At 38.3% G+C, this 19,638-nt stretch overlaps 1 protein-coding gene across 2 annotated transcripts in view; it reads right to left on the bottom strand.

Moving 5' to 3' along the window:
- The window catches only part of LOC146318632 (protein turtle homolog B-like), a 194,099-nt gene that overhangs the window by 30,721 nt on the left and 143,740 nt on the right, over positions 1-19,638 (bottom strand). For both annotated transcript variants that reach the window (XM_084730666.1, XM_084730665.1), the window contains exons 13-15: positions 16,541-16,716; positions 10,597-10,823; positions 5,159-5,243 (exon numbers count right to left, since the gene is read on the bottom strand). In XM_084730666.1, coding sequence (XP_084586792.1) covers positions 5,159-5,243; positions 10,597-10,823; positions 16,541-16,716 — 488 coding nt within the window. The remainder of the gene's footprint in view (positions 1-5,158; positions 5,244-10,596; positions 10,824-16,540; positions 16,717-19,638) is intronic.

Here is a 19,638-nt window from a genome sequence, read left to right as displayed (position 1 = left end):
TAATGAGGGGAGTGAGAAAGAAGCGAAGAGTAGAAGTAAAGAGAAGGAGAGACAAGAAAAACGTATGATGAGGAGCCAGGAGGAGAGGAGTGGAGAGCTGGTGAGAAGAGGACAGAAGTGGAAGTGAAGAAAGATGGTGAAAGATGAAAATGTGTTGAGAAGACAGGAGTGGAGAACCGAGCAGTAAAGGAGCACAGAGATGTGAGGATCATCCAAGACAGAGATCAGAACAGTGACTGAATCTTGAGTGAGTTAAGACATGTGTTTGCATCATTTAAGGCTGTGAGTTTCTCTGTTAATATTATATTAGTTCTCCAGTGCCTTTTGTCTGCTTTAAGTTCTGAAGACATTTCAGCAGAGGCGCAAAACATTTTAGGTGCACTGAAGCAAAAGAAATGTGAAAAAAAGATCTTGCTCTGCATTCACTCCTAAATTTTCTTCTTTCTTTCATGTTTCCTTTTGTTCTGTAAGGATCACGTTAGCAGTTTGAGTAAGTTTAGTAAACCCAACTCTCAGTAGCCCCGACGTATCGTAGCTATCCAGCCATGGAGGGGGGCCACCTACATGAAATATTTTGAGGCCACAAGCCATGATTAAAGGGACAGTTCATCAAATCAAAAATCCTATTTGTCCCCTGGGCTGTGTTGCCATTTATCCATTTAGATGTTTTTTTTTGGTGTGAGTTGCAGAGTTTTGGAGATATCAGCTGTAGAGCTGTCTGCCTTCTCTCCAATATGATGAGACTAAATGACACTCGGCTTGTGGTGCTCAAAGCACCAAAAATATACATTTGAAAAGTTCAAAACGAGTCTATCTTCCTAAAAATCAAGACTCAGTAACTCAAGATAATTTACAGACCTTGTTATGAGCAGTTTTATGTAGGAACTACTTTCTAGTAGAAATAAAGTAGTCCCAGTAGATTCTAAAGTAGTCCTTGTGGATTCATCTGCAGAAAGAAAGTAGCTCCTACATGCAACTGCAAAGATGATTTTTGGAAAGAGACACTGGCTTTGAATTTTTCAAATGTATTTTTGGCACCTCAACTCTTTGAGCACCACAAGTGCAGTGCCATTTCATCCCATTATATTGGAGAGAAGGCAGATATCATATCTTCAAAACTCTGCAACTCACACACACATGCAAAAAAAAACCCTAGACAGATACATAACAGTTCAGGCCAGAGGGAAAATATATATATTGGATTTTAGGGTGAACTGTGCCTTTAATGTTGATCCCTGGGCAACTTTGTACTTTTTACACACTGCATCTATTTGAATTTGGTTACTCGCTGCTTTTTCAGATACAGATCAATTATAGAAAATGTACTTAACAAGAAATTTATGATGTATTATTATGGATTAAAAGAAGACTAAAATGACCCCACCTTTACCAGCTTCAACAAACTAATGCATCAATAATTATGATCTAGTAATATAATATGAAATATGCCATTCTGCATGCTGATGCTACTTTCACTTTTGGCACTTTTAGGTATAATGTAATGCTAATACTTTTACTTAAATCTATATTTTTAATGCAGGACTTGTACAGTAGTTGTAACAATATTTCTACACTGTGGTATCATGACCTTTAGCGATAAGTAAATTAAATGAAGGATCTGAAGAGCAGCGGACCAAACCCTCGTTAAGATTAAAATACTTTTATTATGTGACACAGATTCACAGTATAACCACTAAACCGCTGTAATAAAACACACAAGGAAATATTAACTATTTAAGTCATGTATAGTAGAGACACATTCATTTTTGAGCAGGTAGGGCAGCCTACATGGCACTGCATCACATTCTTCCACTGGAAGGGCGCCCGAGAGGGCACTTTATCACATTTTCTTACACGTTGGGCCACCACAGAAGGCACCTGATCATGTTTTATTTACCACTGGGGCATTGAAGATGGCACGTTTGGGGAGTGCCAGTGAATGTGAAAATGCAGTCTCTTCAAAATGCATCATTCTACACAGTGAAGCTCAAACACCCCAGTGAAGTAACTAAAGGGAAAACATATTTTTTGAATTGAAGGGAGCTTTAAAGGAACGGTAGACTATAACTATAACCCCAAACCATCCCTCCTGCCTTACATTTGAACACAGAGGTGCTTGTATGTATGCCTCTAGGTGGCAGCAACAATGTATAATTAAATGTTTAATCACCATTCGAGCCATAATGCAGCGGTTTAATAACAACTAATCTATCAAAGCATTACTTCAAACAAGACCAGAGGACAGCAGCAGATACTGCTCTCTTCAGAAACTGCAGAATCTTTCTGCCTGACAGACATGAAATGTTAATGATCAAGTACGAGGAAAAAAAATGGATGTTCACTTCTATCAAGCATATTTGGAGATGACAGACATGATATCTAGTTTCTATCTGGTACAGTTGTTTTTACTGGTTTGTTTTCGTGCTGTGTCAGCATTAAAGGCGTAGTTTGGATTATTTGAAGTGGGTATGTATGAAGTTCTTATCCATAGTTAGCATATTACCTACAGTAGATGGTGATCAGTATGCCCCCAGTGTGAAGAAGCAGCAGGAAGCTAAACAATGTACTGCTGTGGACAGAGTCAGCAGCAAAATGTATTTTAGCCACCTAAAAAAATCTATATCAGTTTAATTGTACACTATATTTAGAATATGTTCACCACTTCACCTTGCCATCAGAAGGCTTTTTTGACAGAAAACCACAGCTATATAAACCAAATAAAGCTCTCTCCAAAGCATTGTAGGTAACAAACTGACTATGGACAAGTATCTTGTGCAATGCCACTTCAAAAACCCTGAACTATCACTTTAACTCTAGAGAAATAGGAGGAAGAAACCCAGTTATGTTTTAAACAATTTAAAATGCTCTGCAAGAATTAATAAATTGTTTCTGACATGTTTTTTTGCAAAATAAGTTCAAACACCTTGTTAAAATGGCAACATGTAACTCGACACCTTCCCGTCGTTTAGTATTCGAGGATTTATGAATATGCAAATAGTCCCCGCCCTCTCCACATCCTCCACACCCCCCCAACCCCCACCCCTAAGTGGCTACACCTGTCTTCTCTGTTTTGCGAGCTAATCACAGAAACTAGCTACATCCAGCTTCTCTTGTGGGCTGTGCATCGCCACCCCCTCCATTAATAGGATTGGTTCTTTAGGTTTATGACATCATACACCCAGCCTGACTGCATCCGTCTTTTTGAGACCGACTTTGCTCACTGTACTCACACATGGCGTTCACTGCTTATTTCGCTTCTATGCTTTGTACCATGAAAAAGACCACAAGGCCATGCTAACAAAGTTAAAAAACCTGATTTTCACTGGAGGAGGTCTTTATTGAATGAAATGTTATTTCAAAGATGACTTGCCCAAAGGTGACATCTGCTGCTACTAAGTAATCTTCTTGAATATTACATAAACCATCACTGCATGTACCATTTTGCTACACTTCAGCTGAGACTGCCAGGACATTTTCAGCACTGGACCATATTCCTGTGCTGCATTTCTTCCCTATTTCCTGATGCTCTGTTCAACATCCGAGCACACTTGGAGATGCCCAAAATTAATGCACAGTTATGCTTTCACAATATCATTAGGCTGATGATAATGAAAACCCAGCCAATATTATTAGGGAGGACAATGTGCTGTGCAGTTACTTTACCTCCTGTTGTAGAGCGCCCAACTTTTAGAACCGTCTTCATTTATTAATGCTGCAGTTATTCTAGTGACCTACATGCTAATTAATTGCTCGATGAGGACCAAGGGGGACAATGTGTCAACCTTTGTTATGAACTTGTTAGTGGTTTATTTGCTGCAGCGAAGCATGACACAGCAAAAAGCAAAGTATTGTGACTCCAGCAATACTGCTACTGATCAGCCAAAGAACAGCTTAGTCATGTTCGGAAGGACAGTGTGTGTCCACATCATGTTTTGAATATGATGCTGATTGACCACATGTGCAGAAAAAGAAATATATCAGATCAACAGAGGAATGAAGAGCAGGAGCCTTTGATCAGCACAATGCATTGGACCCCACCTTTACCAGTAGGGGGCAGCAGAGCACTTCTACATATCCAAGGCTTCCTGAGCAAATCTTCTCTCTAAATGCTACCAACAGCTGCTCTTACCAAATGATGTGTACTCAGTGACCTCTGCAGGGGAGCGACATCACATTTTGAGGGGTTTAATTTCAGATTCAAAACAGACTTTCAGCATCGAGGCCAAAAAAAGACCAGCTTTAATGAATCTTTTTTTAGCACGAAGCAGCCCGGCGCGATCCGTGGGAGACAGGCAGAGCGATGATGTCATACTCTTCAGGATGGCACAAAGGAGTGTGCATGTAAAGCGAGCTTAAATTTAATAGTGCTGAGTGGGCAAAATGTAAAGTTGGAGTTTGCTGCGTGTGCAATACATCGAGAGCCCCTCCTCAGCTCAGAATCGCCCGAGGTTAGAGATGTAGATTACTGCCAGAGGTTGTCGGGTTGAATCCCAGCATTGACAGGAAAAGCTCCTCTGAATTCAAGGCGGCGAGTAGAGCCTCAAGATGACCTGCCCTTTCTTCTCTCCGTCTCTGTGATTTATTTTACATGCACAATACAGTATACTGTATCATGTGGAGTTCACACCTTTGATATTTGTACTTTTATATTCAGATTTTGTTCTCAGGTGAAATTTTAATTCATTAAAAATTGAGTAAAGCAGCAATAAATGTATTCTGAGTTTGTCACACCATAGAAACATGCATTATTAACCATCCAGACAAATTTGAACGATTAAAGAAATCACTAAGTATGTAAAATTAAGTCTCAAAATCATGAAAAAATGAGTAGTTTTCTCTGCTTTGAAACACTGGGTGTCCACTCCACTGTCTCAGTGTCAAACACCACTACAACCTGAAAACAACCTGAAACATGGACGCTCAGTCCAGCAGCTTTATTGGACAAGTCCAGACATGTTTGAACCACCAGAGCCAGAGGACGGTGACAGGATGGTCAAAAACACCCTGAACAGAAATTGTGAACAACAGTTCAACTGTCTAACTCTACAATTCAGCTCTCAGTGTTTTCACATGTTTTCAGCAGCTATGTTCTAACATGTTTACTGTATTTAGAAGAACCGCCCCGCCCCCTTTCCTTTTAAATAATGTAACGGCTCACCTGTGCTGGACACTCCTACTACGTTGCTAGGTTCACTGATCAGGTCATCCATGACGGCCATGACACGGAACTCATACCATGCCTCCTAGACGCAGAAGAACAGAGAGAGAAACAAGAAACAAGGTTCAGTCAGGCAGTGGTGGGGAAGTATTCAGATCGTGTGCAGTACTTACACGGAAGTACCAACACATTAAATGGACAGTTCATTCAAGAACCAAAAACATATTTTTCCTCTGCCCTGTAGTGCTCTTTATCCATCTAGATAGTTTCGGAGTGAGTTCCAGAGTTCTGGAGATATCAGCAATAGAGATGTCTGCCTTCAATATAATGGAACTAGATGGTACTCTGTGCTTTCTGGTGCTCAAAGCACAAAAAATACGCTTGAGAAATTCAAAACCACTGTCTCTTTACAAAAATCATGACCCCCAGAGAAAGTAGTTTCATCAGTCTTTGGGTGCAGATTTGTGGTGATGTGTGATCATGTCATGATGTTCTGAACCATCCAGGCATCGAGACCTAGTTCCACTTTAGAACCGGTTCCAAAATTACAAATCCATCAACATCACTAATAAAATATATTTTCAATTCAGTGTTTCCTCTACGTTCATTTAGGAGTGGCGGCCCGCCAATCCTAAATCCTAGCCTCCACTCCTTCAAATTTCTTTCTTTTTCTTTTTTTTTTATTGTTGACGCAAATACACCACCGCCGCATCTCTCCACCTTCAGAACAGACTCCTGTCGGGTACTTGCAAGCACTAAGGCAAACTGCAGATAACTATCTTGCTCAGTATGGAAATATACTTGCGCGTGCTCATTTGCATGATGCTAGCATTGTTTGGGGGGCGCGGTCGTCAAGCACGTCAAGCACCTAGGCGACAGGGCAGAGTCAGAGGAGCGAATTCCCGAATTTCAAATGAACAATAAAGCAGCGAATTACCGGCCGAAGAAGAGGCAGACGTAAGTTATTAGCTTGAGATAACTCAACATAGATTTTACAAGTTAAACAGACGTTCACAATATGTTGATGACCAGCTAACGTTACGTAACTTATCGGTAGTTTAAGTTAATTTGGCCTGGTGCCAACTGCTAACGTGAGTAAACTAATTGATAGTATTAGGCTAACGTTAATATCTACACACCATTATGTAACAACTGACTGCATTTTTCAGATGAGTTTATTTAAATATTTCTCTAAGAAGAGAAACGGAACGCCCCCCCGCTGCTGAAAAAAATCCTAGAGGAAACACTGCAATTGGCTATCGATTCATTAAAAACACCAACAAAACGTAACATTTGTATTTTGGAAAGTAAAATAGCAAACTTTAACTGCAATGCATCATGGGCATATGCAAATGAGGGGTGTGTCTCAGCACTGTAATAAGCACATGTGAACCTCACAAGTCTGAATCCTACAGCACCTGACAATGGTTGAAAGATAGCATGAACATACAAACAAGCTTGTCAGATAATGAAAAGTCCCAGAAACAGTCCATCAACATCAACTGACACCGAACCTTTCACCAATCAAGTTCCATTTCAGCCTCATGTAACTTTACACATAATACTACAATACAAATAATAATAATAATAATAATAATAATAATAATAATAATAATAATGCACAGGAATTGATAAAGAATCAGATCGATAAGCAGAACAGAGAAGTGCATTGCATCTCTAGAACCAAACAGACATTTCCTGGGGTAAAGCCTCCAATTTGCTCATTATCACGTTTACCTGTGATTGGCTCAGCTGTTTCAGAGCTGATAGATTATTGAAGTCACCAGCTGGGAGACCATTTAATAATCACATCACCTGCTGATCAATATTCACCTTCACCCAGCACTTTGCGCTGCTGCACTTCTGCACATACATGAACTGAAATAGAAGGTGCACATGGAGATGCACAGTCCATGCACCCTGAACATAAAGTCCAAATGGACATGTGGAGTGATCTACCACCTGCACTTGGCATTTATTATTCAAATTTTAGCTAAGGGTGCAAAATATTAGACTCTGGGTGTAATGCACACTTTTGCAATCTTGTAGAACCGGGCCTGGCTAAATATACTTTAAAGGTCCAGTTTGTAGGATTTAGTGGCATCTGGTGGAGAGCTTGCAGATTACAAACACTTAATCTCACTCGCCTCTGCCAAGCATGTATGTAGTGATGCAATAATTTTACTTTGGTGTTTTAAAGGGTCAGTTCAGGTTCACAGAAGTCACACAACAGCACAAACAAACTAACAGATTAAGGCAGAAGTAGACCAGAAACTATCCTGAGAGTTAAAATGATTGTTTTCGCCAAAGGAGTCTGATTACTTTGGAAACAGAGATATGTGTCTGGCTGATTGAACAGATATTTTTTAAGGTGGCTAAAATATGTTTTGCTGCTGACCCTGTCCATAGCAGCACTTTGCTCAGCTCCCAACACCAGTCGGGTTGTGCTGACCGCCACCTACTATAGATAATACACTGAATATCAATAAGTACCTAATATAACCCCACTTCAAATAATCCAAACTATTCCTTTAAGCTTTTTAGACCCTTATTTTCATTTACTTGGTGTTGGCTGTGCTCTCTGTCATCCTACAGAACAGCAGCTGTAGAGCTGGCAGAGATTCAGTCAGTGTCTTGCTCAAGGACTCTTCAGCAGGGTGCAATACCTACTCTGCTGTATTGCTCTTGTATAACACTCAAAAACCCTGTGATAAATATGCTGTGGGGACTGTTTTGAATATGGAGAAGAGTATCATACCAAACATCACACCACTTTACACAAATGCAAATGCAACCACACAAAGCATCCCTCCTGGTCAAATTACCTCAGCCGGTGCAGGAAGACATTTGTAGCAAAAAAAAAAAAAAAAAAAAAAGTTATACAAGCTAGGTGCATTGTGTGTGGTGAGAGAGCTGGAGAGATGTGTGTGTGGGTGTTTGCTGTGCAATGAAAGGAGAGATAAAAGCATCTGCATGGAGCTGAAAGTGGTAGTTAGATTAAAGAAAGAAGCTCCAACATGTCATGGCAGGAGAATTAGCCGACATGAGCAAGATGTGAAATGCTGGAAAAGAAGCATCGTGTCAGAACTCATAAATCATAAATACACATTGATTTTCCTTTGCTGTAGAGAAGAAGACTCTAGGAAATTCACTGTCCTCTTAAAAAGCCCATTGTGTTCATCATTTATATTGATACAGTATTTAATTTCATGTTTCAGGCTCTCTCGGTATAAGCTGCTTGTAGAAATAAAGTTCTGTGTGTGTGTTCCGCTTGTGAGATACAACATGTAAACAGGACTAAAACCAAGAGATACCACACGATAAAACCCACAGAGGTGGTCAGAAAGTGAGCCCAGTCAACGTGTGCACACCTGCATTGTTACTATGACGACCAAGGCAGATATGGCAACATATCATTATACATATGCAGAATCTGAGCTGGTCCTTGTGATTTAGATCACAATTTGAAAAATAAATGAACTTTTCCCGCAGTCTGAACATAGCATCAGTATCAAGTTTTGTGCAGAAAATGTTCATTTCAAAGTTCATTAAACAGGTCCATTTTTTAGGCCTCTGTTACATAATATGAAGTGTGAAGGCATCTGAGGCTCCTGAGTGATCAACCAGCTAAAACACAGGTAACACTTGTTAAGTAGAGACATAACATTTTTGACACTTTTATACCAGACTTGCGGTGTGATTTTAATGTGCTGATTTCTTGAATGTTGAGGCATCAAATTAAAGTTCTTCTGCACTGTGGAAATCCACATGCATGCTGTCTGAAGTCCTGCTGATGTCTTATACACGAAACATTACGAAAAATTCAAGTGTTTGGTTGATAACTTTTTATTATTTCATGCATTGCATATCAATATTTTGCTCAGATGTAAATGGTCATATGGTATTAGGTTGTAACCATCAGTTGCTCTCCACATATAGTGACCTAGATTAAATAAGAAAATGTCATTTAAAACAATATTTTAATATTAGGGAATGCACTGGAGCAGCAACAAGTCTGAGAGACAATCACTGTCAAACTGTTCCAGCATAATTGGATAGGAACATGACACCACACTCAGCCAATTCATCGCCCAAACGCTACAACAACAGCAACTGCTCTCTACTCTTTGTGGGTTCCATATTGCGTCCACATACTGTACTGTAACAGGATAACAGAGGCATTCAAATTCAGCTGTTGTTGATTTCACCAAAGATTAAATGCACTCGGAGTGAATTTCAGACCATGCTAACAGCATTCAGTAAATAGAGGGTAATGCACTGATGCTACTTTCCCCCTCAGTCAGACTGAGTGGAAAAACAGCATGGCTGCCTTTAGTAGGGAAGTTGCAAAACTGGGAGTAATCGATGATCTGCATAAATTAAAGGCAGCTGGACTCGACAGTGATTCTTACAACTTACCAAAGACACACTGGCTCATGGACCTTGACACCTGGCCAGGCCAAATAGGGTTTCCCTGATATTTATATGGACCTTAATTTGACACTGGGGAAATATGCAAAGCAAGGAAGGGCTATAAAAGTGGTCGCTTGCTCGTAATGTTAATTCAAGGTGGGATTTGTTGGCAAAATTAAAGTAACGAGGACACCAACGGATATTCTGGTTGTATGTGGACAGGTCTGTACAGATATTTTTATTTCTTTCACATTACTGGAGAGATATGCTCACAAACAGGATGTATGGATGCACGATGCAAAGCACACTTGTTGCACAGAATATAAATAAAGTGTGCTCATTCATGGGTAACATGAATCAGTACAGTAAGGGGTGATTTTATCCAAAAGTGGCAAATGCAAATCCACATCTCAGTGCCTGGATTCCAGTTGTTTCTTTGAATTTGCTTCTCTTCCATTTGCTCCTTTTTTCTTTTGTTTTTGTAAATAGATCTCTCCAATTAGACCAAGGGTTTGCAACCTTTATTCTCAAAAGGCCACAACTATTCTCTATTTTCCTTTGAAACTTTTCTCTTTTTTGGATTTGGCATCCATGGCTAGCCAAGGGAGACTCAAGACTAATGGAAAAACTCAGGAAAAAAGGCACTGAGCTGTAGACTTTTTTTTTTTTTGCTATATAAGCTTCCCATTTTTTGGAATTGGAGAATACAATAATCACTGTAGGCCTACAACAATGATACATGAAATTTAAAATGTTTAAAAAACATACCTGTTATTCATTTCTATATCATTTTTTGTCAAAGACACAGGGAGCTACAGGAGGGAGGCAAAAGAGCCTCATGTGTCTCTGGATCCATAGGTTGCTGACTCCTGTATTTGACTATTAAAGACTTTTGTAAAGGCCACTTTCTAGTAAAGACATTTTAAGACTTTTTAGGAACCCGCGTCCACCCTGATCTCCTGAGCCTTGAGCTGGAAGACGCAGGTCTTTGTGGTAAAGTCCACAGTCCATGTCCGGTCTCTTACCTGGATGAGGTCTCGGGCGAGCAACTCCGTCTCCCCAGCAGGAATGCCGTCGTCCAAGACCTCCCACCGCTCCCCCAGGCGGAACTCCATGACATAATGCTGGATAGGTGCTGTGTGATTGGCAGGCGGGATCCAGGTGAGCAGGACTCCCTGCTGCGTGCGATTGGCTGTGAGGCACCGTGGTGGGGTAAGCAGCACCAATGGTTCAGGGGTACTTATAGGAAATACTGGAAGAGCACATTGAGGTTGAGAACATGTGTGAGTCACTCAGTTATAACCAGCATTCAGTGACAAGTTCTACCAGCATGATACCAGTGAATCAGCCTGGACATATGCATCACATTTCAGTGGTGATGGTATCCAGCATGTTAGCTACTCTTTTCTTTTGCTTCAGTAGAGACTAAAGTGTAATTGATGTGTCAGGATACCTGACTGGTAAATGAATGGTGGATGGCTTTGTTAAAAGGGTTTTTAAAGGAGAAAAAAAGGACAACAAGCAGCTGCTGGGCTCAATGCTTTGTCCTCTTTGTTTGGCTGACACAGAAGGTGACGAAGCGTGAATAGTTATCCTAATTTTCAGCATGTCACTTATCTCTAAGTAATAATCTGTGACAGCTTCATTTCTACTGAATAAATGTCCCTTTCATCTCTACTGTATGGAATGATTTACTGCATAACGATTCAAGCTGGTTACAAGGTAGCTTGTACATTGATTTTCTGTAGTTAATTAACATTAATTCTGTACGATGGAGGGACAGCATGGGATATGAGAGGAACAGTTTCTTTCTTTGTTTTCTTTATTTAATTTATAGTTTCTATATTAGTTTAGTTGAGTCCTTTGTGGAGGCCATCTTGCGTTGGTGCTTAAAAAGGAAGCATGGATGGGAGCAACCATCAGTGTTCTTTGCTCCTGCTTCTTTTTGGGTAAAAACAACCGCTCTAATTTTTAATGAATTCTGAGGTATTTGCCAGATTAAACACATAAAATAAGAAAACTATATCACAGATCCTCTGGCTTTATCAGGTGAGCTGTTGTGAGTTTGCAGATCAATGATCAGTTACATAGAAATAAATGTAAAAGAAATATTTCAGTCTGCCTCCATCAAAGAGTGACAAACCTGACATAGAACTACATTACTGAATCTTCAGGTCATGTATTTCATGTATATTTGTCACTTTCTATATTGTTAAGAGACTTTATTTTACCGTTTTGGTACAGTTGAACCAAACTTCATTCTAAAAGCAGGTGTTTGATGGTGGGCCGTACTTTGTCACAATAAAAACTTTAGTTCCACCTTCACTAATACTCTTTTCTGATTCACTTTGAGCTACAGACGCAATCGGCGCACGTCGTTTACTCAGTAACATCATAAAGTAATCTGTAATGACCGATTTTACTGTGCATGTTTTCACGCAAAGAGGGGCGTGGTCGTGGGATGTGACTTATGGCTGCTCTTATCCATGCCTCAACAGTAGCTCTTTTATGTGGTGTATGAGTATGCAGGTTCTCAGATTTGATTGGTTTAAGGATGTCTGATGAAAATTACAGCTAATTGAGATAAACACTGAATGACATTCAAATGATTTGCTTACTTTGAATGTGCAGTATTTATGATTACATATTAAAGAATGAGGAGGTTAAGAAAAACAATGTATATTTGTTGTGAATCTTTTGAACTCTCAGTTCTATTGTGCTGACCAGATAGGCCTGTTTGAACTGGCAAGGCGGGGTCTCATGCTTTATACAGTATGTGAGAGCAATGAGAGAGAGAGAGAGAGAGAATGGACTGGTTTAAAAAGAGCAGCACCAGAACTGTTTTGTGCTGATAATGAGTACAAAGTTATAGTGCTAAGTCTTTCTTTTGTTTCATGTTTTGTTTTTTTGTTTTTTAGAGACTGAAAAGAAAAGTCTGCCTACTTTTTTTTTCCAGAATCGCTCCCTGGCAGTGTGATGTTTTTGTCCTCCTCAAGTCTCACCATGCTTCCCTGCACCTCAACTTGCAACACAGCAGAAAAGAAATAATGGCTGCTGTCTGGTTCTTTCTCTGCGCGCTGCACATTTTGGTCAAAGATGGTTATTACATACTGTGCTGCATGGTGTTTAATTTAGTGTTTCCTGTTGATCCCTCAGACATATAGATGTCGCATTGCCCTTTGGATGGTATGTCGTAAGACTGACCTGTGAACAAATACATACGAACAGGGGAGCAGCAGTTTTCAGGAAAAAAAGCACTATAAAGTTTATTTCTCAACTGATCTCAATGAGCGGTGTTGCGTTCAAGGCTTTATGATCTACATGGAACAAGAAAAAAGGTTGTTTTCTTTCCAGTTTACTCCACGTGGATCATAAATCCTTGAATGTAACACTACTCATTAAGACTGGTTGAGACATAAATGTTACACTGCTTTTCAGCTGTAAAAACTGCTGCCACTCTGTTCATACATATTTGTTCACAGGTCAGTCTTGACCTAACGAAAGTGGTGTCAGTGTTAATGAGCGATCCAAAGGTCAATGCAGCATCTACATATACTTAAATACAGTAGATGTCTATTGTTGAGTCCTCCTCAGCTCACTCTCTCTCCATCCTGCTGCAGCATTACATTTCTGGTGCTACATATCTGTTTTTTTTTCAGTTTCATCCATTTATTTGAATTTTAATGCAGAAAACTCCTGGTATTTTGTCCAATAATATGTTCGGTGAGCCAGCTGTAACATTATGATGGGGGCTTGTTACAAACCCAGTCCTTTAGTTTGTAGTTACCGAGTTCATCCATGTGTCTGGAGAGACCAGAACCACTTTATTATGTTTGTGTGGTAGCCCTGGGGTGGCCCCTGGCATGCCTGGGAGCATCTCTGAAGATAAATAGGTGAAGTATGTTGGTAACCCCACAGGAAGAAAGGGAAGTGTTCCAGACTGAGAGGTTTTCCACGTCAAAATCCTGTCTTAAGAGTTTGTGGAAGAAAAATGGCCATTCTGTATCATTTTTTGACATTTAAAAATGTGCGGGCTGTGTCTCATTGTTTACTAAAAGAAGAACAGTGGCAGATGTTTTCACATCACTGTCAGACAGGTAGAAAGCAGTTGTGGTGTAAATGATTAACAATCAATTTAATGCCACTTTTGAATCTCCTGATTATATTTTTGAGCACTTTCAAGTGTACAACTGATGTCGTATTTTAATAAATGTGAGCTTTAGTGTTAATTTTTTTTCTGTAGAACACTGGGGAAGTTCACTCAGAAGCTTTTAGACTTTTTTTTCTGCAAGACCGGTTAAAACAATTTGAACTTTGGAAGGCTCAAGAACGAGCAACAGCTTTATTTAATCTGATTTTATTTTAGTGGAAACGAGATAAGTTTGTAGTAAAACTTGTGTAGACAACAAAAACAGCATGATAAAGCATCTGGTGTAGAGAGTAATGTGTTACACACAACAGTAATACATTAGTTTTAACAGTAAGTTAAAAAAAAAATTATTATTTTGCTTTCAGCTGGCCCATGTTTTTTGTTCAGTTCTAACTAACTTCTAAAATATTCTTACTGCATTTCAACTCTGTTGCTGGTTTTATGCTATTTCTATTTTAACTAATATCCAATGTAATGACTTTTCTTCTGTTTAAATCACATTATTGTACTTTTTGCCTTTCTTGTATTATTGCTGATAATGTATTATTGTATCTATTCCTTCTATCACTTGCATTGAAGCAGTTACTAACCTATATGCCTCGACTGGAAAGCACTTTGGCTCAACACCTGCTGTTTTAAATTGTGCTATATAACTAAACTAACTTGACTTGACTATGCAATAGGTGACTAATAAGATTTTGGTAATATTATTACATTTACAATGTCAAGTAATGTGTTATCAGTGGCGCCAGATTCATATTCAGAGGTGGGAGGGGCCAAAAAGTGTGTGAAACTGTAGAAAAATAAAGCTGGTGTCAAGAAACACAACAGCCACCTCACCAAAAAATGGCAAATACCACAACCAAACACTTTGCACCTTGGAACATAAAAAGCAAACCACTCGATCCAACAGTATGCATGATGGGAAATAATGGCCATTGCTACTTTAATCTGTATTGCAAATTGGAGCAGAGACACTGTGCTTTGCCTTGATGCAAAATGTAGATGAATATATTTATTCTGTGTCTTTTCGTGGGCATCAACCGCACATTTAGGCATGCATTGTCAAAAAAATAGACTTGAAGCATATATAAGACCTTCAGTCATGGTTACGCCCGTGAGACACAGCTGAGACACGAGCCTGTATGAAACCCCTGCAGTCAGCTGCACAGATTAAAATGAGAGTATGAGACATGCAAGTGAAAAAAGGGAATGGACAGAAATGATTGAAATGTCTTTTTACGGCAAGTTCTGCAATGTAAAGGCATTTGAGGGGATACAGCTGTGAAACAAAGTGAACCTCTTTCATTTTATAATACCTAGTTGAAGCCCTTTCTTTTTGGTTAAAAGTAACTCAAAAGTAGTGAAACACAGTAATATTGCACATTAACTTATCACTCACTGACTGTCCCATAGTGGCCATTAGGAAGGCTGACAACGTCTAAGAAAGTTCACTGAACCAAAATCGTGGTCTACATTCCTTTAAAGTTTCTGACTGAACACCTGTAGTCATGAAGGCAAGATGAAAATGAAAGCTTATAAAACATCAGCGTGATCCTCCACAGCTGAGAAGCAGCTGAACTCTTCAGTCTGTGAAACATCACATGACCAGCTCTCACACAGAGGGTGTTGTTTGGATTTTCCAGAGCTGAGGCGTGAAACATTCACTTGTCAGACTTCATTTATAGCACAGAACTTTCTAAGATTATTGCTCTGCCACCGTGGTGCAAACCTTGTCTGGAATGTTAAATTTGTCAAAGAAAACCTTTCTTTGATATTTGTAATAACACATGGTGGTTCAATATTGTATTTTTCTTGTTTAGAGACACACTTCTCATAGAAATGTTCAGCGTCAGGCTCAACAGTAAGACTTGCTTGGGGGAAGTAAATCTTGCAACTCATTTGTGTAATCAAGCAAGTGGTAAAAAAAATTAATAATTAAAATATTTTCCTAATTAATTGAAGTCATTTTAGTGTAAAATGGCAGAAAATGCTTTCAGCCTCTCAAATATGGAGATTTGCCACTTTCCCTCATTCATTAATTTATATTCATATTAAACCGAATATCTTTTGGTTTTAGACAAAATGACACATTTAAAAACATCCCTTTGAAATTTGAAACACTGGGATGAACATTGTTTCAGTATTTTCTGACAATTTGTAGACATTGCAGCGATGCACTGTAAAAATGAAAAAGTTGAGATGACTCAAAATTTCAAGGCATCAGACTGCAATAGATTTTTGAGTCCGACTCAAATTCTTAAGTTTTGAAAAAGTTTTACCAACTACTTATCTTTTATTGAAATAATTCACTTTTCTTTTTCAGATAAACTTAAAGCTTTGAATTTTAGAAACTCAAAGCATTGTATTTACACAAAAAAAAAATATGAATCAGTTTTTATTTGTAGTTTCTAAAACTCATGTATTTGTAAATTATCTCAAGTAAGGATTATAGGTCAGTAAAACTTTTAAGTTTATTTCAAATTTTAAAAGTTTGAGTTGGGCTCAAAATTAAAAAACCTCTTGCAGTGTCTTGCCTTGAAATTTGAAGTCATCTCAAATATGTATTTTACAGTGTAGATTAAACATGGCAATTGACTTTAGTCTTTGCTGTAATTTGGTAATCCCTAATAAATCAAAGTTTGTGATCCTTCTAAAACATTTCCAATATGAAAAAAGTTGCAGAAATGGAAGTGATTCTGAATGACTTTTTGTTCCAGCTAACAGGCCTTCTGGTCTTTTTAGCCGCCTGCCTGCTGCCAGAGCCATTTTATTATTGGATCCTTTTGTTCCAGTCAAGCAGCAGTGAGTACACTTACCTAGTGTGTTCACAGTGACAACCTCGCTGAAGGGGCCTGTGCCAAGCTTGTTTTGGGCCAGGACGCTGAACTGGTATGTTGTCTCTGGCTCCAAGCCGGGCACCACCATCCAGTCGTGGCCTCCAGGCACAGGTATGGAAAGCCAGTCATGTGGACCTAAATGCTCCCTCTTCAGCCTGTGCGGGAGTCAGGAGGAGAGGTGAGCAAGCAGACAGTGGGAAGTAAAGGCCGACTTCATGTCGATGATAAAAATAAAAGCCTGTACAAAGATACGATTTAAAGTCTGAAGTCTTTTTTCAGCATCATTGTCACAGTTTAGCCAAATATAATATATCATAATGTATGTGGAGGACTGAACCTGACAAAGTCAAAAACAAATGAATAAATGACTCATTAAATAAATTAACATGTCAATAAATGCATCAAAAATAATATTCAAAATAAACATGCATGTTATAAATTCATAAAATAGCATAAATTCATATTTATGTTTGGATTTGCTTATTTATTTACCTTTGTGTAAATCCCCCTATTTATTTACTTTATTAATTTTAAATTTATTTATTTATTGATGCAATTCAATTAGCATTTTTCTCCATATTTATTTCCCCAAGCTTATTTATTTCTGTATGATTACTACAGGCCCCCTTATTTGCATAATGACAAAGAAATGCATTAAAAAATGTCAAAGAAAATATAAAAAATAAGTAGGCTTGGGTAAATGCAAAGGGAAATAATATATAAATAAATTAATTTAAAATAAAACAGGAAATTAAATAAATAGGGGGGGAAGGATATATAAATACACATGCAAATAAAAGAGAAATAAAAATGTATTTATCATTTTATGAATTATAGATATCATAAATTAATTCATACCTACATTTATATTATTTTTGCTGCACTCAATAATATATTACAATATTATTACATTTATTGAATTATTTACGTTTCATTTTATATATTCATTTATCAATTTTTGAATTTATATATTTATTTATTTTTCCTTTGCATTTTCCCCTGTATTTATTTCCCCAAATGTATCTATTTCTGTCTGTTCACCCTTGGTGTGGGAGTAAGGCATGTACAGTCTATCTAAACACTCTAATGCTGATCAGCCAACAGGTGAAAAGTTGACCATGATACACTTTGAAAGACAGCAGCCTGATAGAAAGGAAACTGTAAAAGCAGGAAAGTAAATAAACAGGGGAACTAATGTAAATTTGTTGTTGCTGCTTTGTCTTAAAGTTGTGAAATCTCGTTATTGTTGTTGCTGAATCTGTTGTAACGTGAATATGTTCTCTCTTATAATTGTCTTTTAAAATTACAGTGAAATACAGATGAAAATGAGCTCATAGCTAACTCTGGCACAGCCAAGGAGCTGTGGATTGTCCCTGTCAAATAAATAAATAAAAGTAAATACAGATGCAAATAGAAGATAAATAGCGATTTATATCACATTTTATTAATTATATCTATTATAAATTAATTAACACACACATTAATATTGTTTTGCAGAATTCAATATCATATCATATTAATTTATTTATTAAGTTATTGAATTTATTTTTGATTTTGGTAGTTTCTGTCCTCCATAAATGTATCATCATATCTACTTCTACCATTGATTGAGCATTACTGAATTGTAAAGTTAAATATTTCTTCCATGAGTTTGTGACCGTTCACTTCATTCACAACACTTGATGGTAATAAGCCCATGCTGCGCTCAGCTTTGCAGTTTGCTGTTTGGCCATGCCATACATTCAGCGCTGACCGCACCTTCACCAAACAAGCAGAAAACTGCACACACAGATGCAACACTCCTACTGACAATATACAGTAACAGTACAGAGGTTCCTATATGTTTAGATACTGTTTATGGAACATTTGTCAGGCAACAAAGACATCACCTACTAAAATTATTTGTGAACATGAATGTGAACTGCAGTGTTTTCAAGTATCAATATATTACTGGGCAAAGTGTTTTTGTTCCCAGCCCAAAACTGAGTTATTTATATGAAGTATCTGCTGACACAAACTTATTTGCTGTTAATATATATTGTTTTTTTCCTACATAATAAAGTTGCACAGTGTTCATCCAAAGTAGGCCTAAAATTGGTAATGCTTATCCAATTTAGATATGCTTGGCAGCTAAATAGCTGTGTATTAAGGAAATTTAGCATGTGTCACAGCTTCCTTTCCTAAGATATTTGGAATAGTACCCTGTAGTATTTTAAACAATAATAAAAGAGTATCTCTTTGTGTGTGTGTGTGTGTGTGTGTGTGTGTGTGTGTGTGTGTGTGTGTGTGTGTGTGTGTGTGTGTGTGTATGTGTGTGTGTGTGTGTGCATGTGTATGTGTGTGTGTGTGTGTGCGTGTGCGTGCGCTTTGGCAGTGAAGGCTTGGACAGGATTTGGAAAGCTACTCTATCTGCAGCATGAGCAAAACACCGACGTTCAAATGCACTTTTTTTTAACCAGCAGCAGGACTTTAGAGGCAGGGACCACCTGAGAAATGTCACTGAGATTGATGCATCCCAAATCTGCTCTGCTGCTCGCATCACTCACTGATGTTTGCTGTCAGTAGGAATATCATTAATTAAAGTGGCTGTCTGCTTTTTTTTATATTTTATATTTCTGCTGCTCTGTGGCTCCCACGCTGCTTAAATAAGGCATGATGGCTCACAATGAATGGAGTCTGGCTTATTTCAGTTGATCCTGTTCCTGTGGGTTGGTTCCTCAGTTATATCGTTGGTGTTTAACTAAGATCACACTTTCCTTAAGTCCTCAGTTTCACATAGGATAGTGTTTAACGTTGTAAATAGCCTCCTATCACACACAACATGAAATGTAACACAGAGCAGGTTAGTGCAGCAGAATGTTAAAGCTCTTAAAATGTATGTTAAAGCAAGAACTTTAACTGTATTGTTAGTTGTGATACACAGCTGTAGTCAGTACTGTATTCTCAGGTTCAGTTTAGATTCCTGATCTTATTCAGGTAGGTAAGATATACTTTATTATCTTGCGGGGAAATATGTTTTGGACTCTAGGCTGCAGCATCACACAACATACTGGCCACTAACATCACACGTACGCATA

The sequence above is a fragment of the Lutjanus erythropterus genome, chromosome 11 (genome assembly GCF_056507025.1).
Source record: "Lutjanus erythropterus isolate fLutEry1 chromosome 11, fLutEry1.hap2, whole genome shotgun sequence".
Classification (NCBI taxonomy): Eukaryota; Metazoa; Chordata; class Actinopteri; order Lutjaniformes; family Lutjanidae; genus Lutjanus; species Lutjanus erythropterus.
The sequence above is the reverse complement of the archived record's forward strand: the minus strand, read 5'-3'. Positions and strand labels throughout refer to the sequence as shown.